This window comes from Diceros bicornis, chromosome 17, assembly GCF_020826845.1.
Source record: "Diceros bicornis minor isolate mBicDic1 chromosome 17, mDicBic1.mat.cur, whole genome shotgun sequence".
Taxonomy (NCBI): Eukaryota; Metazoa; Chordata; class Mammalia; order Perissodactyla; family Rhinocerotidae; genus Diceros; species Diceros bicornis.
Window position 1 is genome coordinate 50257723 of NC_080756.1, and position 27098 is coordinate 50284820.

Consider the following 27098-nt stretch of genomic DNA (forward strand, 5'->3'; position numbering starts at 1 on the left):
AATACAAAGGATTTAAACACAAGTGTTTGGGAGGGAGAAGCGCAGCGAAATTTGGATGCCCTATTTTACCTCTCCTAAAGGTCAGTTTCTGATGTCAAGATGTCGTGAGGAGGGAGAGCCCCTCTGCCCCGCTCCAACAAAGGGACAGCAGCGCTAGCTCAGAAAACTCCAGATCACAATGCAAACCTCAGATGCACCCTTGCTTTCCCTGACTCGCCAACTCGGCCCCTGCGCCCCAGTCCCGGGCGGCCTGGTGGGTGGGAAAGGGCATCAGGCGCCTTTAAATGCTAATGAAGCCGATGCCCAACTCGGGAGCCAACTTTCTCCACCCTCTTCCCTCGCCCGCCCTTCCCTCCCGGGCCGGTGCGCCGCCTAGAAAAACTTGTGCGGGGCCATTTTTGGGGCAGTAAGATCGAGCGAGGAGCCCAAGAGCGAGCGCGCAGCCCCAGAGCTCGAGCCGCCTCCGCCGCGAGACCCACCTCGGCCGCCGCCTGCGCCGCGCGATCCGCGCCGGCCTCCCCGAGAGCGAGCCCCGGCCGCCGCGACCACCAGCCGCGCTAACCGCCGACCAACCGCCACCAAGGCGCCCGAGTGAGAGCAGACGAGGCGGCATGAGCGAGGCGGGCGAGGCCACCACCACCACCCTCCCGCAGGCTCCGGCGGAGGCGGCCCCCGCGGCCCCCCAGGACCCCGCGCCCAAGAGCCCGGTGGGCAGCGGCGCGCCCCAGGCCGCGGCCCCGGCGCCCGCCGCCCTGGTCGCAGGAAACCCCGGCGGGGACGCGGCCCCCGCCGCCACGGGCACCGCGGCCCCCGCCTCTTCGGCCCCCGCCGGCAGTGAGGACGCGGAGAAAAAAGTTCTCGGTGAGTCAGGCCTGGGAAGGTAGGGGCTGCTGCGAGCGGGGCGGGCTGCAGCCGGCCGCCGAGCGCGTGTGGGCAGCCCCCGCTGCATTTCCCACGGGGGCGGGCCAGCTGACAGTGCGGGGTCCCCGGGGACCTCGGGTCCCCGGCGCCGTGGCCGCAGCCCGCCCGTCCTGCAGGCGCTCCCAGGTGAGCGCGCGGCGCCCTGCGCTCCTCGCCGTCCGGGGCGCGTCCCGCCTGGGCCTGGGCCTGGCCCGGCAAGTTGGGGGTCTTAACTGTGGTCACTTAGGCAGGCAGTGTCGCACATTCCCTTGTAGAGAATGCCTCTGTCCCTCTGTCTGAAGGGGAAAGGAGCGGCAGTCTGGGAGAGGGGACCCAGGGGAGGGATGGATGTGGATGTAGGGGAGGGACAGACACGTGGGACAGGGACTTTGGAGTCCTTGGTTAGGATTTGGGTGAGGAGAGGATTTCTTTTGGGGACGAGTCAGGCCCAAAAGGAGACGGGGAGGGAAAGGTGGAAAGGCTTCTTGCTGGGAGGGCTCAGGTGTCTGTCCCTGACGCCCTTCCCACATGGGCATGGGAAAGACGCCATGCTTCTGTCTGCCACATGCCGGCAAAGAGGTGTTGCAATCCTCTCTGGGAAACTTGGGTCTCGGTCCCACGTCCTCCTCCCTCTCTGTATCCACTGCTGGCGCAGAGAAGCATTCAGTGTAGCAATCGCTACACGTTTTCTTCTCCCTAAACTGTGGGAACGCACTTGGTGGAGCAGCTGAAAAAACTTGGGAGTGTGGGTGTGACGTTTGTTCAAAACATCGTTATCTTGGGACTTGTAACTTAGGAAAGGAAACAGGAAGATGAGAAGTTCAGGTTTTGGAGGCAGAGCATTAGAAAGGGTTTCTGTGGTCGTTTGGGTTTGTCACATTTTTCAGCGGTCTCTCCTTAAGTAACGTCCTTTGTGAGGCCTTGAGGCTTACAAAGCAGGTGGGTGGTGAATAAGCTCTCTGAAGAATGTGTGTATCAGTTTTTCTCTTTTAAACAGGAAAGTTAAGAGAATGGTGCTGGATACTCCAGAGAAAGTCTCAGTATTTTGGGTGGGTTGTATTCCATCTCTCTGATCCTTACCTGCCCAAGTTTCTAGAAGGAAAATTGAGAGAATAATGTGAAGGAGGTTTAATACTATTCCATGTTCCCCACCTGGACAGGCCTGTTTTGTTTTTCCAGGGCTTTTACTCAGTTACTGCCAAATAATATGTTAGATGTAACCTGTGTGGGTTAAGAAACAATGTAGCCCTCATTTTGCTGGACTAAAAATCGCTTAAATCTACTCAGTATTTGTATTGCGATGTTGTTTCCAACAAGTGTTTCTTGGAACACTTCCATGCAAAATGCCTGATAGAGACAATTTTGGGTTATCCAGCATAGTGTTAACATATGCTCTTAGCAATAATTTATTTTTGTATAAAGGAAATTTTGCAGTTTTTCACTTGATCCTTTTACCCTTCTGGATCTAAACTAAACTTCTGGATTTTAAACTAAAGCAGATGTTCTTAAAGATGAAAGAAACAGATAAAGTTCATTTCCTCAACCACCAACTGTTATTAAGCCTCTACCACATCCCTGGTGATGAGTCTGGAGGTCTTTCATCTTTCCACAGTAACTCCGACTCTCAAAATGAAGGGCAGCCTTCTACATGACATTTCAACACTGTCTCTGTCCAGTGTGTTCTGCCATCTCCTTTCCTTTGCCAGACAAACACACGGGTGCCTAAAATGTGCCAGGCACAGGGCTGACTGAGATGGAATTCTGGTTTTGGATTCTCCCGTTACAAACTGTCTTGAACTTTCCCATAGGCCAGGGAAAGTAGTTTACCTGAGTGAAACAAAACTTTCCTTCTAATGAACATTGTGGAAGCCTTATGGTCTTCCTCTGTTCCCCTTTCCCCTGTTGTGTATGTGAAATGAGTTTGTGGTTTTAAAGCAGGAAGTGTGCATAAATGTGTTTGGCTATCTGAAGTCAATGGAAATATTTGTAGAATTAGGAAATTTTTTAAAACTACATTGGGGAGTAAAAATAACCTTCAGCCTGGATTGAAGTTAAACTTGAAAATCATTTTTCATCTTTTTTCCTGTTATATTAGATTTGCCTTTCTAATCAAGATTATTCCTTTGACAGTGCTAGACATTAACTGTATGAAAATGAGTTGAAAACAGTTCCTATCCTTGTATTTTCCTAGGTCATTAATTTTGGGGCATATGAAAGGAGGCGCAAAAAGCATGTCTTTTGAAATAATGTGTGACTTAAAAGCATATGATTTATCAAAAACAGGCCTCTTCTGTTGACATTTTAATCTAAAACATAAAATGTTTTTTCTCCTTTGCCCTGCTGCTCTAATTAGAGTGGCCTAGAAGTGAAGATTCCAGTGGTTTAATCTCTTGATTGGAGAGACCTTCCTTCCTTGGAAATAGAGCTGCAGATTGCTCAGTCAATGGTGGACTGAATGACTGTGGGGGCATAAAGAGTTGTTTGTTTGTTTTCTTTTTACAAAGAGAGCTAAAATACTTTCTGAAGCGTATCAGTCTAGCAAAACTCAGAAGTAAGCCTGCCCACAACAAAGCAATTCCTAATTACTATTTTAGTCTTGAATTTAAAAACTGAATCCTTACTGTTTATCCTTAGAAATTATAAACTTTGTGTCTCATAAAGAGGCAACATGGATTAATGTTAATTGTTACTTTCATTCTCTACTAAGCATTTTTTTAAGGTACTCTATTGTAGGATTTCCTGTTTCATTGAGTCTTGATCATTGCTTTATGCATTTCCTGAATTTAGACATAGGCATTTCCTAGACGTACTGAATTTGGCATTCATAATTGATTCAAAGAAGTCATCTCAAATCATGCTTGATGACTGAAATAAATATGAATCTAAAAAGTACTAGTTATATGACCAGACTGTTTAGATTCCTTCTCTTGAATTCTGTTAAAATCTGGTGTTGTACAGAAATGGTCCTACTCGTGGTGGAAAGTAGAGACAGTAATCAAGTTAGAGAGGAGGATTTTATAGAAATGCTGAGTTTGATTCCCACCAACTGCAGAGAGTAGAGTAAACAATGAAACAGAAGCCCAAATGCATCACTGTGGTTTGAAAAGGCCTGTTGCATCACATCTCAGGGTGGTAGGTACAGAACTGGATTGAGAGCATCAGTTCTATTATTACGCTTGACTCCTCCGATAGGCCCCTGTCTGGCAACTAGACAAGTAACATTATGTCTTTGTAGATTAGCTGTTAACAAGGAGCAACTATTTCACTTATTGAAGTTTGCCTAATATTTCAAAGTGTGAAAGGATGTGTTAAGGTTGTTGGTACTTATTTTGTTCATCTACCTACATTCTTTTTCCTTGTGACCCTTCTTTTGCACTTTAAAAATTTTTCTTTGTTAAAACTTTAGTCTTACAGAGCATTATTTTTATTTTTCCTTTAACAGTGTTTCTCAATTTTAATTATTACAGAATTGTATAGACTTATGACCACTCCTTATCTTATGACTTTAATGAAAAGTTTTACAAGGAAGAAAGGTTTAGTCTTCTGAAAAGTATTCCTTATGATATCTTCACTTGCTTCATTTTTTTTTCCTAAAATATTTTGGAATTAAGCTTTTAATGGTTTCCCCAGGTATGTTTAGGCTCTGAAGACCTTAGTGATATGAGCTTTATCTCTTTGTAGGTCAGATACTAATTTATCTGCTTAATCCTATTTTAGCCACCAAAGTCCTTGGCACTGTCAAATGGTTCAACGTCAGAAATGGATATGGATTTATAAATCGGTATGTGTGTGTGTTATCTCTACATGTTTTAAATACATACTTACGTTGTGTCACCAGCAGTTACAAATCCTTACATACTTTATTAATGGCTTGTGGAAGTTTTAAGATTTCTAGGCACTGTAAATATTCTCATTTCTAAGCTAGTAGTCATTAAATATTAATTAAAGTACATTTCCAGAATACTGATAAATAACTTGTTTTATAAAACCTAATCATTAAAAGAAAAGGGGGAGGAGGGAGATAAATCCGAAATGGGAAAGGCTTTAGGATAATTGAGCCCATAACCATAATTTCACAGATGGAGAAATGGAATCTTAGACTGGTTAAGCAACTTTCCTAAGGTCATACAACTAGTGAGTAATTGAGCTGGATCTGTAACCCAGGTCTGCTCCAAGTCCTGTGTAGATACCGTAGTGTTTTCTTTAAACCGTGGTAACTTCTAACCATATAGGAATGAGAAAGCGACTGCAAGCCATTGGGAATATTATGATGTTTTTACATGATGTCGTCCTTTTCTTTGCTCTCTCTCCCCCCCTCCCCATTCCCCCCACCCCCACACTTAAAAAATTCCTCCAATTTCTTCCTTGTCTGTTTTGTTGGGGGTGGGGGGGAGCTAGGGCAGGGTGGTGGTGGGGGGACTGTTTTAGGTTTCAGTGTAAGGAGAGCCTAGTTCACAGCTGTGCCCTATCCTTTTAACTGTCTTGCTTTGCTTTTGCTGGGAGGGATGTCTGGGGCTCTGATTACATGCCATGTGATTTAGAAGGAGATGAGAGGAAAGGGGTATTTCTGCATGTTGAATCTGCATGCTTGGATCTAAGCCCTGTGGTAACATGGGGGAGTAAGGTGGGTATCTCACGGGTTTGGAAGTTTTTAACAAGGATTGATTCTAGGCATCTGAATTAAGTTTAGAGGATAAACAAGAATTTATGTTGTATTTTGAGGTCTTGGATTTAAACTCATAAAACATCTGTTCTTGTAAGTTTTCCATGTACTTAATACCTTTAATTGTGAGCTTTTTGTCTTCCAACAGAAATGACACCAAAGAAGATGTATTTGTACATCAGGTAAGCGGGATAATAAATGTTACATTTGCTGTGTGAGGAGAGAGGTGTCTGTAATCTGCTGTTTTCCCTTTCTGAAAATGAAGTCCTATAAATTATTCTACTCTGACCTCTTTCTGGTGATTTTATTTTGGCAAGAGAGCTCAATTCCACGTTTTAAGGTTGGCAGATAAGCTCTTCTGTCCCATCATATTAACTGTTTTCGAGTAGTTTTTATTTTTGCAGTTGAATGAATTGATATTCAGTTAGACCACTTACTAATTTTTAAAGCCTTTGAGTCCTTAGTAAAAAACCTTTTCTTTCCATGTCAGCATCCTATTCTGACCTTGTGGTTCCTCCTTAGTGTTTGGCTAGAACCCATCTGGCTTTTGCCCGAATGGGTATTGGTTAAAGCTCCTCTATGAGAGCAACTCTAACTTGAAGTAAACAGCACAGCGAAGCAGATGGTTAGGGTGTGTGTATCCAAGACATGAGGAAACTCCCCATTCCCAGGATAGTCCTGACTCCTGTTACAATGAGCCACAGTTAGCACATGTCCAGGTCAGAAGGCCCGCATTCCCTCAGAATGAAAGGAAACGGAGAAAATAGGTAAGATGTGGAAAACACGGGTTTCTCTGCTGCAGGTATCTCAGTCTTTCTTTACATTATTATCCTAGATGTTATTTATTCTATTATTATGTATCCTGACTTGCTTTACAAAATAGGTTAAAAGAAGGAATACCAACCCTTACTGTTCTTTTTGTATATTTGATTTTCAGTGAATTATCTCAAATATGTATGTGTTCTTAGCATGTAACCACAGGGAAGTATAGCGGCAGATACTAATACCAGCACTTTTACCTGCCGGGCTCGGGCAAGCATCTGGTTTTCTGGGTTTTTGTTTCCTTCTGTTTAGGTTTGTGTGCGTATCGAGGTGGGTGTGGTGATGGAGACAGTGATATCTAAGAGTGAGCTCTCTAATTGTGGTTCCTGTCATTTATATTTCTGCTTGACTGGATATATTTCAGCTGTACCTAGATAATTTGAGTGGACTTTTTTGTTCAGATACAGTGACTTAATGTTAGAGCAGACTGAAAGGAAGTGTTGTTTATAATACCTGGAGGTTAGCACACTTTTTGGGGTAAGAGCTCCCCGTTCGGCGACTGCTGGAGTTAAGGACCTCAGAAGTGTGTGTGCCGGTGGCCAGCTTCCTTAGCCTGTGAGTGTGTGACCTGATTCCAGCCCCGTGAGGTTGTGTGGTGAGTCACCTCTGTGTGTCAAGGCCTGCCCAGTTTAACAGGAAAAAAGGAACAAGCCGGCAGGGAGGGGCTGTTTTTGGAATGGCTGACTCTTCAGACTGCGTGTGTGTGTATCCTGTCCTGAACTGGCTTTTTGCCTCTGTGGCTGAGGTCTCGGCCCTATTGGCTCATTGTTTTTTGTATTTTCCTCCCTCCTACTCAGAGTAGGAGAAGGGCTGGATTACACATGCCTAATCGCTTTATAAAATAAGGTTGACCTAGTTCCACAGAAACTCAGAGCCCCTTTGACTGTTTAGAGATAGCAGCTAGAGAAATGGAAATTCATTGCGGGAATGATGCTCTCCCTTCCACTGGTTGAAGAAGAGAAGCCTATTGATAAGCAGATCTTTAGGTGCAGATATTTAATGCAGGATGACAGCTTCATTAACCTTTTCGTGTATGCTCAGGGAAGGTGTAGGGATGAGCCGACGCGTGAATGGTGTGATGGGAAGAGTATTGACTATCACGTAAATACAGTAGTGTACAGGGATGTGAACCCCCCCGCCCCCCCTGCCCCCCCAGGCTGCATCTTGATGCCTTCAGATAAATCATATGAGCCTCATGTTTCCTCATCCGTAAAGTGGGTGGGGAGTGGAGGGGAAGAGGCCAGATTACCAGTACTCTTTTGGTTCTTGAGGTCATTTTGTACATTCTATCAGGAATATTGATCCCCTTGGCATTTTTTAATTCCATTTTTTCTATTCTTCATCATCCCTCCTTCCGTTCACACATTTTTAAATTCCTTTTGAGGTTAGCAGTTTCTCTTGTCTACAGAAATCTTTATTCCTAAAATGTCTGCTAGTGTGTTTGTGTGTAAGATTTCATGAAGGCATTTTTCCCACCTACTGATGGAGCTGCAGTCTGAATCTCGGACTCTTAAGAGTTTGAGGGAAGTAATACAGTCACGTGTCACTTAACGACAGGGGTGCATTCTGTGATGTGTGTTAGGCTATTTTGTCGTTGTGCAAACATCATAGAGTGTACTGAAGGGGAACAAAATTTGCCACCTTGAAATGTGTCAGTTTAACATGAGGATTATTTTAGGCTGATTTTTTTTTTTTGGTGAGGAAGATTAGCCCTGAGCTAACATCTGTTGCCAATCTTCCTCTTTTTGCTGAGGAAGATTGGCCCTGGGCTAACATCCGTGCCCGTCTTCCTCTACTTTATATGTGGGACGCCTGCCATAGCATGGCTTGATAAGTGGTGCATAGGTCCATGCCCTGGAACCAAACCTGTGAACCCCGGGCCGCCTTGCCGAAGTGGAGCACGGGTGAACTTAACCACTGTGCCACTGGGCCGGCCCCAGGCTGATTATTTTTAACAAAAGATTTAGAAAGTTTTTCTTGTTATCTCCCCCTTAACTCTCTAAAAGAATTCAGGTTACAAACCTGTCTCAGGAAGTGAGCTCTCCCCTTGCATAACGTGAACTAGAGGGTAGGCAGGGAGGAACCTAGAAAAGCCCGTTTGTTGGGCTCCCCTCTGTGCTTTTCTATTTCTGTGTGGCCAAACACTTGTTTTTCAAACATTTGCTCCTTTTCACTGACCTGTGAACTGGCTTTCTTTCCTTTGAAGTCCCTGACTCTCCCCACCCCCGACGACTTCTTTTGTCGTTGGCTGAGGAGGGTGTTTAAGGTGAGGGCTTTAGCCATTTTAGCGAGTTACTCGGTTTTCCTGGGTTTCTCCCATGTATACATGTTGTTAAACTTCTGTTTTTTCCTCCTGTAAGGCTGTCTCATGTCAATTTAATTCTTAGACCAGCCAGAAGAACCTAGAAGGATAGAGTAGAATTTCTTCATTCCCTCACAGTACTTACACAAACCTAGATGGTGTAGCCTACTGCCCTGCTAGGCTGTATGGTACCGATCTTATGAGATCACCCTCGAATAGAGGGTCGGTCATTGACTGAAACATGCAGGTGTGACTGATGTCCAATATCATGACTAGGTGATCAGGCTGTAACAGGTGTCATAACTACACATTCTGTTTAATACACCTACCACGATGAATTTTGAAGGGTAACATGAATCAAGAAAGTAATGTGGAACATAGTTTTATACTGTTTTTTGTTCGTTTTATTTTATTTTGTTGTTGTTATTTTGGAGATCCAGGTTAGTAGGAGAATAATTTAGAAAAGTAATAATAGTCAACGGTTTCTTCAAATACCCAGTAAACTTGAAAGTGATGAAATCTGTGGCCAATATTGACATATACTTCCTTTAGAATTTTCTGTTCTCTTGACAGACTGCCATCAAGAAGAATAACCCACGGAAATATCTGCGCAGCGTAGGAGATGGAGAGACTGTGGAGTTTGATGTGGTTGAAGGAGAGAAGGTGAGAGAAGATTGTGGTTGGGTATCAAAGTGTGCTGGCACAGAGTTTTCTTGCAAAGTAAATGGTATGAATTCACATTACTTTGGATTTTTTGTATGACAGGAAAAAGTGACTTTTAAGTAGAAATATTTTCCATTATTGAATGTCATTATAAACATTCTTTGATATATTATAAAAGGACATTTTAATTTTTCCTTTAGTAAATGATGAACCCTATTTAATTTTGAAAGGAAAAACTAATTTCTCAAGATTTAAAATGACATATTGTATTTTGGTACCAAATGTATATTCAAGTGTAGATAAAAATTTAACTGTTTTGTAGTGTTAAAAATAGATAAAAAGCTGCTGTGGGGCAAAAGATTTCTTTTTATTAAAATAAAATTTTCAGGCTGTGATGTGTAGGCACTTCTGCACAAATAATTCACAATAAAGAACGTTTTAATCTCAATAAAATAAGAATCAAATTGAATATGATCATTGTGTTTTCTCTTTGGCTTGGATTTGGGAAAACTGAAGGCATCCTGACAGACTGTATCACAACTTGGTTCAGATGAAGAACAACCCAAGAAGCTAATGGATCATTTTGAAGTGCATCTACAGAATTTTTTTTCTGCTGTTCGATATTTAATTCCAATATTAGTAATGTCCTTTATGCTTTGTTTTTAATTAATAATCTGTTATAGCTATCAGTAAAACAGCGTAGAATAAGAATAAAAACATTTTAAAGCCATATTTGGTATAGCTAATGATGGTAGCTGAATTATAAACTAACTGAGTGAGTGACTAGTTAACTCCCAACCATGTGCTCTTTCCACATACATACACGCTATTCCATGGTCCATATTCTTAGTGGCTCCCAAACTGTTTTATTTTAAAAGAAAAACACTTTATATCATTTAATATAGAAATTTAAATGATACCTTTACCAATGTGATCCCCAGAGTATCTTGCAAGTCTCTTGGTGTTTCAAATCGTCTCCCAGCCAATGCTGGCCTGTAATGATCTCTAATATCCCATCCAATTCTTAAAATATTGTTTTGCCAGGGTGGTTTTACCTCTGTATGTTTTCAGAACTCGAGGTTTTACAAATGGATGTAGAGTATGAAATACACTCTTTTGAATCTCCTCTGAATTTTTTATATTTTTGAAGCGTTATTTTATCCATTTGTCCATATGAGAATAAGAATGCTAAGTCTATCTCAAGGATAAAAAGGAGGTCGAAAGAGGGACTCCATGTGTGGAAACTATGTATTACTAAATCAGGGACCCTTCTTTCCTATTGCTGCCAAGATGGGAGAAGTTTCACTCTCAGTAACTCAGTGCTGGACAGGGCCACGTGAGCCCATGAATAGAGATTCTCCTAGTACCACTTAGAGTAACGTTAAGTTTCAGCATTTTCTAGGAAGATAGCATTATCTCAGTTATTTTCCATTGAGGAATATTCTTCCTGGTCTAGCGTTACTTCTTTTACGGTTGCATCATATTTACCAGTTTATGTTCATTAAAGGGGTACATATTGTTCTTGAACTTACTATAACCAAATAAGAAGGCAAAGTTTACATCGTATATATTTAATTTAGGACATCAAGCACCTTGCTCACCTTATTAAAACTTGGATTTTTTTTTTTGTGAGGAAGACTGGCCCTGGGCTAACATCCATGCCCATCTTCCTCCACTTTATATGGGACGCCACCACAGCATGGCTTGCCAAGTGGTGTGTCGGTGCGCGCCCGGGATCCGGGCTGGCGAACCCCGGGCTGCTCGCGCTCACTTAACCACTTGTGCCACCGGGCCGGCCCCGAAACTTGGATGTGTTTTTGAGGTCACAATAGGAATTGTTAGTATGTTCTGCCAGTCTCTAACACTTTGGCTGGCTAAGGCTGTTTTTTGGGCTTAGTTTAGCTTCTTTTTAATTTTGAGGCCGTTTTTGTTTATTTTCTTTCTCAGGGTGCAGAAGCAGCCAATGTGACCGGGCCAGATGGAGTTCCTGTAGAAGGGAGCCGTTATGCTGCTGATCGGCGCCGTTACAGACGTGGCTACTATGGCAGACGCCGTGGACCTCCCCGTAATGTATGTCGTCTCTCTCAGTGATTGAAAGAATTTACACATCTAAAATTAAGTGTACATACTTGGAGCAGATAAATGCTGTGTCTTCTTCTGGGGACACAAAGTGATTTTTTTTTTTGGATGGGAAATTTTTAGTGCCCAGAATTTATCCATGTAGCCTCATTGGAAACTTGCCATTCAGAATTTGTATCAGTTTTTATGTGTTTGGCTGCAAGTAATAGACATTTAATTATCTTGTCACAAGAAGACTTAATTAAAGTAGGCTATGCCAAGGTTGTCAAAAAGGCTTTTATCTGGCCAGAACCTAGTCATACGGCATTCACTGGCAAAGGGAATGGGCTGTCTGTAATTGGCTTAAACCTGTTGATCATCTCTTGGCACTGGCAGTGTTGACCTCTTAAGAAAACCGGTGTTTTGTTGGCAAGGAAGAATGGGGAATAGCTCAGGAATGGGCAGTAAACAGTGCTGGCCACAAAAGTATTAAATAATTTCCCTTGATTAAGTAGCTATTTCATTTAGCATAGCATTTTTCCATTATTTTAAAGTAGAGAAGTATTAAGTAATTCTCCAAATTTTTAGTCCTTTAGATTGGTACCAATCCAGATGAAAAGATTTAAAACCAAGTCTGGCTGGAGCTTTTTTAGGAGGCTCAATTTAAAGTATTCTCAAGGCACTCAAAAAGAATCCCATTCATTTGTGGTCTTGAGGATCCTATTAGATTTGAATCATTTTGATGTTTCTAGAGTTAGTAGATGGGATCAGCACCATAGAATAAAACTCAACATGCTTTGTGAGCACAGGATTGTGGCTACTTTTATTATCCAAGGAAAACTTTTGAAAAATCTCACCAGAATAAAATATCTACAGATTGAGAATGGCTGTGCTTTGATAGATTTATATCCTTCTGCTTACCTAAATGCTTTTCCTCTTCATTTTATCATCTTCACACCCTGTGCGAATAGATTTTTATCGGATTCCTTATGACACCTTGTTTTTATGTTTCTATATGTTTCTCTTCTGTTTACCCATGTTTTGCTTATCCTACTTGATTTTTAATAATAATATGTGCAGGGGCCGGGAGAAGGGAATGAACTACCTTAGCATGTACCACATCATGTCACCTCTTCCAGGTTCATCAGATTCATGGAGCCCTAATTCTGATTAATTAGATTCCTAGGTTAATTCAGAAGTAAAAGTGGTAGAAAACCTTCAGTGAAAAATTTTCCTTTAAAGACTTTTCTCCTCAGAGGGCTGGAAATTCTGATGTCATGCGTGTAAATGATATTTAGAAATAAAATTGTCAAAATGCTGAAAGTATACATGAATGAAGGTGTTCTGTTGTTATGTCTTTAAGTCCTGACAGCTTATTGAGTATCTTCAAGAGTATGTTTGGCGATGGTGGTGCTGTTATTCTTAATTTTGAAAACTCCTAGTGAAAGATTTGGCTGTATAAAACTCAAAAAGATATAGAAAAGCCTAACATGAAAAACAACTTATGCAGTTTCACACTTAATACTTTGGTGAACATTTTTTATGCTAATACTCTTTACATAATTGGGGATCATGTCTGATACAGCTTTATGAAATATAGAATGGCTTGATTTTTCTGAAATTAGACTAGTTGAGGCTATAGTTGAAGATTTTCCTCTTTGGGAATTTAGTTGCCCATGTCAGCTGGGTCTGGAGGGTTCTAAATCTTAAATGCCCTCATCCCCAAAAGAACTGGGTCATTATTTTGTTAGTTTTTAATTTATTCATTTTTAAAAACTATAGTTACTTCCCTTAAGACTACCTTTTGCATTTGCATATCTCCCTTGAAAGTAAAATTTGAAATCTAAAATTCTTTGAGGGATATTTGCCTGTTTGTTTATATTTCTTAATATAAAATATTAGTATGTGATATAGTAGTTTAAATACAGGAAAAAATATAAAATGAGTCGATAATTCCCTTTGTTAATAGGCCTATGTTTAGAAGCTGCCTGTATCTATTACTTAACTACTGTCTATTAAAGTGCGATTAAAACTATGCCTAAACATATGAAGAAAATCATGCCATAAGTCAGTGGTTCTCAAACTTTATGGTGTTTGGACCCATTTATATGCTTAAATATTATTGAGGATTCCAACATTTTTGTTTATGTGTGTTTATATCTACTAATATTTATTGTGATAGAAATTAAAGCAGAAATTTAAGTTATTTAATTGACTTAAACTCATTACATGCAAATATAAGTAACATTTTTTATGAAAACTGTATTTTTTTAAATTGAGCGAGAAGAGTGGTTTTTCCTTATATTTTTGCAAATCTCTGATGTCTGGTTTAATAAGAGGCAGCTGGATTCTCAAAGCTCCTTCTGCATTCAGTCCCCAAGAGACCACATGTCATTGTAGCTTCTGGGAGACCCCACGGCACACTTTTGAGAGAATGAGATGGGAAAAGGCAAATAGTATCTTAGTAGCATTATCAGAATAGTTTGACCTCGATAACCCCGGGAAGGGTTTTAGAGACCCCATCCACACTTGGAGAACTGCTGCAGGAAGTATACCACTTAGAATAAACCTGGTGATAACTACAAAATGTGTTTTTTTCTTGACTTTGCCCCAGTGGATGGTAAATGTCAGGAGACACACGTTTGGTGGAGCTAAATATTATAAACTTTGTAAATGTTCTTTGGGTGGTTGGTCAACTGATATTCATCAGTTCTAAATAGGTGACTATTAAATTCATTGTAGATTGATTGCTCTTGCTTTTCTGCCTCTTGGTATTTTATCTGCAGAGGTCTACTTTAATCTTAATGTAGTTTATCCCAGGGAATCACATGATAATCTGGGTTAAATGTGTTTTGTCTGTATCGCAGAACAGATTATTCCTTTTGGGGAGATATTTTTCTTTTGGTGATATTCATCCTAAATGGTATTCTGTGGTTCTTTCCTTGCTGAAACTTCTTCTGAATCTCTGTTTCTTTGCTTCGCTAGTACGCTGGGGAGGAGGAGGAGGAAGGGAGCGGCAGCAGTGAAGGATTTGAGCCCCCTGCCACTGACGGGCAGTTCTCTGGGGCCCGGAGTCAGCTGCGCCGCCCCCAGTATCGCCCTCAGTACCGGCGGCGGTTCCCGCCTTACCACGTGGGACAGACCTTTGACCGTCGCTCACGGGTCTTTCCCCATCCCAACAGAATGCAGGTAAAATTGCACCTGGGCCTTCTCTTCAGCAATCCTCACCCTTCCGTCCTTCCTCTGCCTCCTCTTCCTCCTCCTCCTCCTCCAACACCAGCTGCCGGAAATAAAACCTTGCTTGTGGCTTCCCGTTACTCCAAGAGCTGAGGCAAGCCTTTAGTCAGCTTTTTCAGAGCAGTCGTTCCAGTAACATTTCTAAAAGCACCACACAGGAGCCATGCCTGTAACTGGGGACCCTGGTGGATAGTTTATGGATAGTTCTAGTTTATGGAAGAGTAAAAGAAAGAAAGTAGAGAGACAGATGTTATGTGTAAGAGCTTGAATTCTGGAGTCAGGCAGGCCTGGATTTGAATCCTGTCTCTGCTACTTATTTGTGATCTTTTGAGAAAACCAAACTTTAGAGAGATTAACTTGTCCATCCATTAAATGGCGCTAATAATGTGCCTTCACTATGGGATTATGATGATTAAATCAAAGGTAAAGACTTTAGCACAATGCCTCAGGGTAGATAACATCTATAAAGTCCTTAATTCGGTTGAGATCGTGTTGATTATTAAGAAAGTCTAATGTAGAGTGGAGATTGTTGATTATTGATGGATTCTCCTTTTTTACTGCAAAATACTGATACGGCTGTTGTGAACTTGAGTAATTAATAAGCCTTATACCAACTTTGCAGTTCCCAGGAAACTTGGAAGACTTGGGATAGGACATCATTTTTGCTATCTCTAGCTAGAACTTTTTCCTCTTAGTGTCCTTGGTTTTTGTTGTTTGTTTTTCTACTAAGTGTTTTGACTGAACATTATGTTCTGTCTGTTCTTTGCTACCCTTCTCCTATCCCATCGTGCATGACAGTGTTCTTTCTACATTGCTTCTTGTTTTTTCCCTTCCACTCTTTAACAGCTGTCCCTGACAAATGTGCTAAAAATAACAAGTAGACTTACATATATGGAGAGATTGGGTACATGAGGCATAGTAGCTTTCTGTAGCGCAGCACTCTGGGCTTCTAGGAAGTGAGAACAGGAAGAGTCAGTGAGATTGTAATACACATTTATTTTTAGTGCATTACTAGTACCTTCCTGAAGTAATCAATCTTAATATTTAGCATATACATTTGTATCATATTTTTTGAGAACATGATTTTTTTCCATATTGTTTGAAATAAAGTGTGTTTTACCTTAGGAATTAAAGGTTCAGAGCAAAGTGATTCTTCAGTGCCATGTTGGAACATTTTTTGTGGAAGTTGGTTGAAAACTAATTTTGAAAAAATGTGCTTATTCTGATAACTGCATTAAGTTGTTTTAAGTTGGGCTAAATTTCTTACCCATTCCATATCTGAAGTAAAAGCTGAAATAAAAGATTCCTTCAACAGTTTTTCCTTAGAATTGTTCTAATATATACCATGTTTGGATGTTCAGTGACTAAGAAGTCTGCTTCAGCCAACCAATAGCATCAAATGAAAATTCCTAAAACTTTCTTCCATTTAGTTAGGCTACTTCAAGGTTGTCAGTATAATGGCTTAAAAGTATAGAGAGGTCTCTAGGATGGTAAAAATTATTGAGGTCAAATAGAAATGTCTTTGCCAACATTTTCTGTTATATACAAAACTATGAAATTCATTGGACACAACAGGATAAAAATGATAATATATAGGCCAATAGTGTTTCCCTATGTACCAGGTGTAATATAGCATGATACATCAGTTACCAAATGACTTCCATTTTTTGAAGATGATAATTCTATGTATTTGAACATTAAGTAGAATTGGTGACTGAGTGAATATCAACTATTTGTAGTCTTTGAGAAAAGAATTATGTGATAGAGGAAAGGGAGCAACATTGTTTGGCATCTACCAAGTTGCAGATGTTTGAAATCAATTCTTATTCAGTCTTCCTTACAGCTTTATGAAGTTGGCCATGGTTTCTTTATTTTGTTGTTGTTAAAAATGGAGAGACTTGAGTGCTTAAAAAAATGAGCAACTTTTACCTAAAGTTACACAGGCAAGAAGTGGTAGAGCTTAATTTAACCTCAGTCTGTCTGCCTGTGCTCTTCCCATTCGCATCCTTTATGCATGTTTCTGTCTGTCTTTTTTTGTGAATCAAAGTTCCCTGGGGAAGAAGCAGCTTTGCTTGTTCAGAGAACTAAAGGAAAGCTCATGTGGTTGGGATGGTGTGTGTGAAGAGGAGAGGGTAGGAGGTGAGATCAGGGTGATATCTTAGGGCAGATCAGGCATGCCTGGTAGACCATGATAAGGACTGTTGACCTACTCTACATGTGATGAGAAGTCAGTAAGGGGTCTAAATAGGGAAGAAACATTTAAGAGATAATCAGATTGCTTATGGAAGCTAGACCACAGGAGGCAACAGTAGAAGTGGGGAGACCAGTTATTATACTTGCCCCGTGGAGAAATGATCTTGGCTTGGGTTAAAGTGCTAGCAATGAAAGTGATAAGTGGTCAAATTTAGGAACAGTTTTTTTTTGTTTTTTTTTTTTTTTTCGCTGAGGAAGATTTGCCCTGAGCTAAAATCTGTGCCAGTCTTCCTCTATTTTTTTTAGTATGTGGGCCGCTGGCACAGCGTGGCTGCTAACTGAGTGGTGTAGGTCTGCGCCCGGGAACCGAACCTGGGCCACCAAAGTGGAGTGCGCCAAACTTAACCACTAGGCCACCAGAGCTGACTGTAGGAACAGTTTTAAACATTGAAGTGACAGCATTTGATGTGAGGAGTAAAGAATACCTCTGTGGTTTTTTATTTAAACAACTATAAGAAGACTAAAGAAATATCAGATTTGGGGGGAGAAGTGGAAATCATTTGGAGATCTTTTTCCTACTTTAAATTTTACCTCCAAGTGGAGATGTCAGGTTAGCAGAAAAATAAAACAAAGCAGAGTCAAGAGGTAGAAAGTGGCTTGAAGGGAGGAAGGTGTAGTTTTAGATAAGGTGGGTGGCAAACTTTGGGGCTGTATTTGAGAAGAGACCTAAATGAAGCAATGGAGCAAGTCATTGAGGTACCGGGAAAGGGCAGGAATGGCAAGTACAAAGGCCAAGGGAGCCTGAAAAGGAGAAATGGGCCTGAAGATATAACTTTGGAGGCATAAAAACATTGAAAGCTGGGGCTGGCCCAGTGGCATAGCAGTTAAGTTCGCACTCGCCGCTTTGGCGGCCTGGGGTTCGTGGGTTCAGATCCCGGGTGCAGACCTACACACTGCTCGCTCATCAAGCCATGCTGTGGCAGCGTCCCACATAGGAAAAAAAAAGGAGATTTGCAGTAGATGTTAGCTCAGGATGAATCTTCCTCACCAAAAAAAAAAATATTGAAAGGCATCAGGGCAGGATGAGATTAACTATAAAATGCATGTGGGTAGAAAATTGATCCTAGGACTGAGTTCTGGGGCATATCAGCAGTTAAAGATTAGGAAGATGAAGAGAGTCTAGCAAAGAACAATGAGAAGGATCAGATAGGGAGAATGTATTTCATGAAGGAAATGCTGTGTTAAATGCTGTTGATAAGTAAAGGAAATTAGGCTGAGGATTGATTATTGAGTTTGGTAACTTAGAAGTTAGTGGTATGGTGAGGCAAAGGTCTGATTAGAATGAATTTGAGAGAGTAAAGGGTGAGGAAGAAGAGAGATTATATTCTCCTTGGAGGAGGTTTCTGTGGTGATGGTGGTGGTGTTTTCCTTTAGTAAAGGAACTGAAAGAAATGGGGCAGTAGCTGGAGGAGGATATGGGGTTAGGGAGAGGTTTTTATTTGATTTGGTTTTGTTTTTACATTGAGTGAGTTCTCCTGGTCTCCCTTAGCCCTTCCCTCACCAACAACTTACTCCTAAAGCCATTAGATGAGCAGATCAAATACGCCATGCATACACACACACGCACGCATTTATATATGTGTAACTCTTTGTGTGTGTGTGTGCACGTGTGTGCTCCTTAGTTCTGTCTACTGAGATAGCCTGAAATCAGTGACCCCTTAATAGCATTGAGCATACTTGGCCCTCAGTTTTTCATTTCTGAATACCATTCTCCAATAAAAAGAAGCTCCTTTGGAGGAATGGCTGATTTCAGAGCTGGGCCAGAGAAAGTACAATATGAGCCTGGAACATCTTGTTGTTCCAGAAAGCAAGGAAGTACTCAAAGAATGTTGGAGACATGTCAAAAGGAAATGAGCCAGCTTGAAAGAGTTCTCATTGGCCAGTAATGATAGTAACAGATTATAACTCATTGAATAAAAAAGAAAACCATGAGCCTACACAGATACAAATAAATAAATGAATATATTCAGAATTTGATGAAGGATAGACTATTTACAGACTTTGGAAGTACTTCTTCACAAAATCCTCATTAGTTACAAAAGGGGAATAACAAATGCATGGTGGAGACGCCTGGCAGATACCACCTTAACTACTTGTTGAAGTGAGCGTGGTCAGTAACGGTACAAATTGAAACCATACACCGTCTGACAGGGTGCAGTGAGAAGAATGCAGTGTCACTTTTGTGGCTTCCTTACCAAAGATGCATAGACTAAATCATGAGGAGACACCAAAAAACCCAAATTAAGGGATATTTTACCAAATAACCAGCCTGTAGTCTTTAAAAGTGTCAAGGTCATGAAAGCCAAGTAAAGATTAAAGAACTGTTCCAGACAAAGAAACAACTAAATTCAAAGCCTGATTGTCAATGGGCCTTTTTTGCTGTTAAGGACATTGTTGGGACAACTGGCAAAACTTGAATGGCGTCTAAGGATTAGATTCTGTGCTTCCAGCTTTCTGTAAGTTTTGTGATTATTTCAAAATAATAAAAAAAATTGAAAAAGGTAGGTACTGTCTCAGCATGTTTATATCCCTGGATGGAAATGATGGTGTAGAGAAGGGAAAAAATATACAGGGAGGGAGAGAAGGAGGGATAGAGTGTTCAAGTGCTCTGGTAGGCGAGAAAAAGGGGTTGGCTTTGGATATGAGCATAGATCACTTATTCAGGGTCATGAGAGAGAAGAAAATTAATATAAATGCAGGAAGGTTGGTATTTGATAGTGAAAAAGATGTGGAAATTCTTTTCTGATTGCTTCGCTTTTCTTAGTGAAATATGAAAGAGAAAGGGGTATTAGTTTTGAGAAAAGAAGGTTGAGATGTGGCTGTATTGTAAAGAATTTCAGAGATTGTTGGTGAGGTTTTTTTTGTTTGTTTTTAGCTGTTCTTTCCTCTCCTGGAAGTTCTAAATAAGTTAATTTTATTCTTCCATCTTAAAATTTATCATCAAGGAAGTGTATTTTAAGTAACATTTACTTAATTTATTTAATTTAATAAAATTTTATGCATTAAATTGTCTAACATTCTGTAATGAATAATGCAAACAGATGAAAGGAAAAAATTGTAAAAGTAAGAAATCAGGAGTGAAAGTGTGGTTAAGATTTTGATGCAAGGCTTGTCATCGTGAGGTGTGTGAGAACTTTTGAATGCAGAAACTATTAATGGTATTGAGGGGACACGTAATTTGTAGAATTAGTGAGTTTGGGTTTGAAAAGATTGAAAAGATTTTCATTGCTCAAATGTAGTAAATCATTCCATTTCCTTTTGTAATATAGATTTTCTTTCAAGAGATGAGTGGAACACTTCAAAATGTTAAATTAATATTGTAGGGGCCGGCCCCGTGGTGTAGCGGTTAAGTGTGTGCGCTCCGCTGCTGGCGGCCCAGATTCGCAACCTGGGCGGCACAGACACACTGCTTGTCAGGCCATGCTGTGGCGGTGCCCCACATAAAATGGAGGAAGATCGTCACGGATGTTAGCTCAGGGCAAGTCTCCCTCAGCAAAAAGAGGAGGATTGGCATGGATGTTAGCTCAGGGCTGATCTTCCTCACACACACAAAAATTAATATTGTAAAATAAAATTAAGTGCTCTGGGATAAGGCAAAAGACTATTCTAGTGAGAATGAGTTTTTCTTTCCTTCCTATCATTCACAAAGATCTAATCAGTAAGTAGTTCTGTGTTATAGTTGAGAGTTCCCAGCTTTATAATGAAGCATTTTAGTTTTTACTTTTAAAAAAACATCAAATGCAGCTGTGTGCTCTGTGTCTCTTACGTCCTGTAGCATGACGCTCATTTTCAGCTCTCATTGCCCTCTTCTAGGCTGGTGAGATAGGAGAAATGAAGGATGGAGTCCCAGAGGGAGCACAACTTCAGGGACCAGTTCATCGAAATCCAACTTATCGCCCAAGGTACCGTAGGTACGTAACATTTTCCTCTAACTAATGACCAGTTGAAGGACTGTGAGCGACGGTAGAATGGGTGAGGATATTGTGGGTCTGTTTTGTGGGTATATTATATAATTAGCAGATGTGTCTGCTTTGACTATATGCCTGAGTTTTCTGGAGGATTCTGCAGTACATGTTTTCACATGACTGTGACATTGCCCCCCTACTTAAGAATTAGAAGTTTTAGTTATCCCTGTATCAAAACCTTATTTGTATTCCATAACTTTTACATGATATAAATTATTTATTTTTATTTTTATTTTTTTTGCTGAGGAAGCTTCGCCCTGAGCTAACATCCATTGCCAATCTTCCTCTTTTATTCTTTTATGTGAGCTGCCACCGCAGCCTGGCCACTAACAGACAAGTGGTGTAGATCTGCGCCCGGGATCCGAACCCGGGCTGCTGAATTGGAGCACTCTGAACTTAACCAGTAGGCCACCAAGGCTGGCCCTGCATGATATAATTCATACTTAATTTTTATTGTATTTAATGAAATAAATTAGTTGATGGATAATTCAGTGATAGTGCTATAAATAGAGGAAGAATTGAATGCCGGAGAGTATTTGGAATCCTGAAGATTCTGATACCTTAGGTAGTGTAGTATAGGGGTTAAGTCAGGCTACAGATCAAATTGTCTGTGTCTGAATTCCCACCCTGCAATTAGTAGCTGTATCTCCTTTGGCAAGTTTCTGGGCTCTCTAAGACTTAGTCACCAGGTCTGTAAAATGGACATTGAGGAACATTCTACAATTGTCAATAGGGTTAAATGGACTAATGCATCTAAGATAATTAGTATGGTGTCTGGTATAATAAGCCCTCAATAAACATTAGGTATTATTGCTACCAATGATGTTAATATTAGTGAAGGAGAGGGTTATTTTATTTGTGCTTTATCCCTTGTGAAGGCTGTGAATTAGGCTAGACTCCATAAGGTCCTTTTTAAGCTTTTTCTATTGTGAGGCTTCCCATTCCTTTTCTGTATTCTTGAGGGAAGTGAAAAAAGTAGAACTTCATGCCTGAATGGCATCTACACCACCTTGAAGTTGGGCAGTGTGGGTTTATTGAAAGGAGAGTAAGTATATTATTTGGGGAAAAGATTTGTACCACTCTATGTCCTTTTTCCTCACAAGATTCATTCCAGTTTTAGATATTTTAGACATAATCATTCTAATGATTAATTACTAAGGACTTTTGAAATAAAAGAGACTTCATAGAAATGTCTTAATGAAAACAGGGAGGAGACAGTAGTTCATGGTGAATCCCAGCGCTCTCAGTCTCCAGCTGTGTGATCTTGGGAAAGCTGTGTTTGACATTTTTTGACCTATAAAAAGAGCAATCCCGGGGCCGGCCCGGTGGCGCAAGCGGTTAAGTGCGCGCGCTCTGCTGCGGCGGCCCGGGGTTCGCTGGTTCGGACCCCGGGCGCGCACCGACGCACCGCTTGGTAAGCCATGCTGTGGCAGCATCCCATATAAAGTGGAGGAAGATGGGCACAGATGTTAGCCCAGGGCCAGTCTTCCTCAGCGAAAAAAGAGGAGGATTGGCGGATGTTAGCTCAGGGCTGATCTCCTCACAAAAAAAAAAAAAAAAAAAAAAAAAAAAAAAAGAGCAATCCCATATGGTTCAATCAAATAGGTATTCTCTCTAAACCTCTTGATTTTCTCGCTATAAAGCTACCTCACAGAATTAGCATTGAGTTCAGTATTTAACGTGCAAACATACCTGTACGGGCTCTGGCACGTAGTAAGTGATGTTAATTTTCTTCGCATATTTAATCCCCTTAGTCTCTACTAAACTCTGTGGAGGGCAGATACCAGGCCACTTTTCTTTTTTATTTTCCTGTCCTCAGTGCCTGTCAAAGTGCCTGGTAGGACCATAGTATGTGTTCAGTATGTGTTTGTCCACTACAAATAGGTGTTCGGCTGAAGGGGGAAAATGATGGAAAAGTAGGGTTTTTCCACCAAGTCTTTGTTCCATTTGCTGCATCAGCCCGTGCATAATTCTAGCAATAAATACGGATCACTTGACTTTTTAATCTTTTTTTTTGTGTGTGAGGAAGATTAGCCCTGAGCTAACGTCCAATGCCAATCCTCTTCTTTTTGCTGAGGAAGATTTGCCCTGGGCTAACATCCACTCCCATCTTCCTGTACTTTATATGGGACACCACCACAGCAGGGCCTGACAAGCAGTGTGCACCTGGGATCCGAACGTGCGGAGCCTGGGCCGCTGAAAGCAGAGCGCAGGCACTGAACTGCTCGCCACTGGGCTGACCCTTTTAATCTTTAAGAATAAATAAAACCTTATGTTCTTGAGGACCTCAGTCCCATTGCACTGTTCTCTTTTCTCTTGTGTTCTCTGTTCCAGGGGCCCTCCTCGCCCACGACCTGCCCCAGCTGTCGGAGAGGCTGAAGATAAAGAGAATCAACAAGCGACCAATGGTCCAAACCAGCCGTCTGCTCGCCGTGGGTACCGGCGCCCGTACAACTATCGGCGTCGCCCCCGTCCTCCTAATGCTCCTTCACAAGATGGCAAAGAGGTATATCCAGCCAGAGGGATGTTGCCATATGGTCCTTAATCATGTGAAACTGGATTCCATTCTAAGAGTGGTTTTATAGTCTGATAACTGACAGTTATAAATATATATATAATATATACTACATTTTATATAGAATGTAATTTATAATACCATTTATAGATACATTTTACATATAACACTTTACATATATATAAAATAGCATATATGTATTATATATAAATTTTTATGTATGATAACATTTTGCTTAAGATGCATATATATAGAGGGAGAGAGAGTATGCCCTGCACATAACACAAACCAAATATTTGAATTCAACTAATTCAGCATTCTCTGAGAGAGTTATCCATACCAATTGGGATTCAGAGCTAAAGCTTTTAGGGCTGTCCAAACAAAGGACAGCCTTTATAGAGAGGAACCTGCCTCTAAGCATGTGTCGAAAGCAATCGGATGTCATAGACTTTTTGTTCTGGAGAGTGGTGCTGTGTAGTTGCCATTTGGAGGCCATTCTTCTGTGATACTAATTTTTGCCTCATACTTGAGTAGTTAAAATTTTGCACAGTGATTTACCTTCATTGGCAGGAAGATTCCAACTTTTGAGACCTTTTTTCTTGAGCTTCCCACTGTCATCTGAATGGATTCATTTCTGGCGTGTGGTTCTGTTTTGTGTTTTAGACCAAGACAGGTGAAGCACCATCTGAGAACCCTGCTCCAGCCACCGAGCAGAGCAGTGCTGAGTAACACCAGGCTCCCCAGGCACCTTCACCATCAGCAGGTAAGAGCTTGGGCAGCCCAGGCCTGAGTTGATATTTCTTTTAAATATCATCAATTTTTCAGCAATAGTCTGACCTCGTTCTGTGAGTCATCTGGGCCAACCCCTTATCTCCACTGGGATTCTGGAGAAAGAGCGGTTTTGGTGGTTAACTGTCTCTAGGGTTGACCTTATTTTTGCTGGGTTTTGGGGGCATAAACATTCAGACAGAGTTAATGATGATCAGATTCTTTTTTCTAGACAGACAATTTTTAACTATTAATACCACATAAGAAAACTATTGAAAGTTTTACTTTTGTGACACCTAGTGGCCAATTTGATAATTTTAGAGTGCCTGACAAAGGCCTCATTTTACTAACAGCAGACTGATCTGTAGAATAAACTAGAATGGTTTTTCTTCCTTTTTCCCTTCGATAACCAACATTATTTTGAGGCAGTGCAGTATAATATGTGAGAGCCAGCGGGTTTATGTCTCCATTGCAGGACCTACTACTTATTTGCTGGGTGATCTTGAGCAGTTTATTTGCCCTCGGCCTCAGTAATGTTGGCTGCTGGTGAAATGGGGATACTAGCTAGGCGCACCCACGAGGGTTATTGCAAAGCTTGAGTGAGGTAACACGTGTGAGGTGCTTACACAGGGCACAGTAAAGAATAGCCTCTCCACAAGGGTTAGCTTGTTATCTTCATTGTTTCCTACTTTTTTCTGTTGTCTTGTAAAGAGCTTGGAAATTTTATTTACTTAGGTAACAATGTAACTCAAAAGACTGACCCAATTATGGAGCCAGTCTTAAAAGCATTTATAAGCCTTAGTTGATTTCATTTTGGGTTTTTCATATAATAACTTCTGAGACTTTTAATTTTTCAGTATTTCTTGGTTGTTGCTCTTTTCATTAAATAAATAGGAATTAGCTTTTATTTAAAAAGAGAGGTTGTAAAACTCATAAAATGTTAAGATTTCATAGTTTTGAGATTAGTATAAGGTCCTACTTTTTAAATGCCATCTGCTTGTATATGCAGTGGTTTGGGATTTAAATTAGCCTTCCATTAGGGAGACTTTTGCTAGGCTGGGAACATTCTATTTTATCTCGGGGTAGCGTGGACAATTTATCATAGAAATAAATTCCCTGGGCCGGCCCCGTGGCTTAGCAGTTAAGTGCGCATGCTCCGCTACTGGCGGCCCGGGTTCGGATCCCGGGCGCACACCAGCGCACCGTTTCTCCGGCCATGCTGAGGCTGCGTCCCACATACAGCAACTAGAAGGATGTGCAGCTATGACATACAACTATCTACTGGGGCTTTGGGGGGAAAAATAACTAAATAAAGTTCAAAAAAAAAAAAAAAAAGAAAGAAATTCCCTATTCAAACTTGCTTGTATTAACTGACTTAGAATTATGTGTCAATCATTTGGCCATAACCTTTTATTTAGTAACATTATTTCTAGGTATTGTTCCTAAGAAAGTAATCTAAAACATAGGAGGCAAAAAAATATTTCTAGTGGGCTGGCCCCATGGCCTAGTGGTTAAGTTCAGCATGGTCCACTTGGGTGGCCCAGGTTCAGTTCCCAGGTGCGGACCTACCTCTCGTCAGCAGCCATGCTGTGGTGGTGACCCACATACAAAATAGAGGAAGATTGGCCCAGCTGTTAGCTCAGGGTCAGTCTTCCTCAGGCAAAAAGAGGAAGATTGGCAACAGATGTTAGCTCAGGGCTAATCTTCCTCAGCAAAAACAAACAAACAAACAAAAATATATATATATATGTACATATTTCTACTATTTACAATCTGTCTAACATTGGGAAAGTGGCTAAATATTGTGGTATATTCATATTAGGAGATATTGTGCAGCCACTAAAATGATTATGAAGAATTATACCATAGTATTGTTTATTTGAAAGGCTTTGTGTTGGTAATTTTCTTTTATATAATTTTACAAAATTTTTACTGTTGTGTACTGATTTTCTGGGTTATAAAAATACTTTATCAAAAAGTAAGAGTTTGTATTAAATTAATCTATAGAAGAAGAACATGTGTAGATTTGTTTAGAGCTTCTGAAATAAACATTGTTTTTTGAATTACTTGAAACAGATAATTTTTGCCTTTTTATTCTTTAGCTCTTGGTCATTTTGTCACTCCTTATGAGTTTGATTTTAATTTTTTCCAGGTGACCTAAAGAATTAATGACCATTCAAAAAATAAAACAAAGCAAAAAGCAGACCACGACCTTACCAACACCAAAGAAACATCCAAGCAATAAAGTGGAACATTAACCAAGATGTGGACATTAGCATGTTTACTGTTATTCTTTATGAAACAAACAACTTTATAAAAGGAAAATGTCAGCAGATTTTTCCAGCAAGCTGAGATCCGGAAATTCCTGCACAGAAGATAAGAGAGCATCCTCCCCAGTTTTGGCAACCACTAGGTTTATATTTTTTCCTGGTTTTTACTGTTTTGGTAATATGAATTGAAAGAAGAAATATTAATACCACAGGGGGAGAACCCCAACCAAAGAAATCCGAAATATATAGTGAATGCTTTTTTTTCCTTTTTTGTTCATTTTGGATGCTGGTGCTAAACTTCCAAGTGTCATGATTTAAAAAGAAATTTTGTGCCCTTCTTATTTATTTCTAGGATGAGGGGAGGATAACATTTTTGCTTTCTTATGTGACTCTCTTTGGAAATGTGCAGTATAAAGTTCCTCAAAAATAAAATTTTTATCTTTGAAAGGAAAAGATGTATAACTGGAGTATGTTTTCCTATCTTAGCATATGTTTTGTCTTTTTTCCCCCACTTCATTCACTTAATAGTAAACTCAAAGCCACATGTAAAGATGGATTAGTGCTATTTCATAAACGTAGGCATATGCGTTTGAGATCATAGGAAATGGGATTCCTTTGAGAACATGCAGTTCACGTCTGAGTTCAGCAGTCAGCATGGTTGGTTTGGTACTCTGAATCTCCT

The 27098-nt window shown here is 40.6% G+C and overlaps 1 protein-coding gene across 2 annotated transcripts; it reads left to right on the plus strand.

Annotated features, from left to right (window-relative positions):
* Positions 1–364: 364 nt before the first annotated feature.
* Positions 365–26869, plus strand: YBX3 (Y-box binding protein 3). 2 transcript variants are annotated; one of them, XM_058558755.1, is made up of 10 exons: positions 368–861; positions 4618–4681; positions 5712–5745; positions 9261–9350; positions 11298–11420; positions 14394–14597; positions 20712–20809; positions 23198–23369; positions 24042–24141; positions 26299–26869. In XM_058558755.1, the coding sequence occupies exons 1-9, from the start codon at positions 612–614 to the stop codon at positions 24105–24107; spliced, it is 1101 nt and encodes a 366-aa protein (XP_058414738.1). In that variant the 5' UTR covers positions 368–611; the 3' UTR covers positions 24108–24141; positions 26299–26869. The 2 variants fall into 2 exon arrangements, with proteins under 2 accessions (XP_058414740.1, XP_058414738.1); XM_058558757.1 differs by lacking the exon at positions 14394–14597 and having other exon boundaries at positions 365–861.
* Positions 26870–27098: the final 229 nt, after the last annotated feature.

Bases quoted from the DNA above. Each gene is read 5' to 3' on its own strand.
- YBX3 (XM_058558755.1), top strand. From the start codon at position 612: ATGAGCGAGGCGGGCGAGGCCACCACCACCACCCTCCCGCAGGCTCCG. The intron at 4,682-5,711 runs GTATGTGTGTGT...GTCTTCCAACAG, and splicing joins GGATATGGATTTATAAATCG to AAATGACACCAAAGAAGATG. The intron at 9,351-11,297 runs GTGAGAGAAGAT...TTTCTTTCTCAG, and splicing joins ATGTGGTTGAAGGAGAGAAG to GGTGCAGAAGCAGCCAATGT.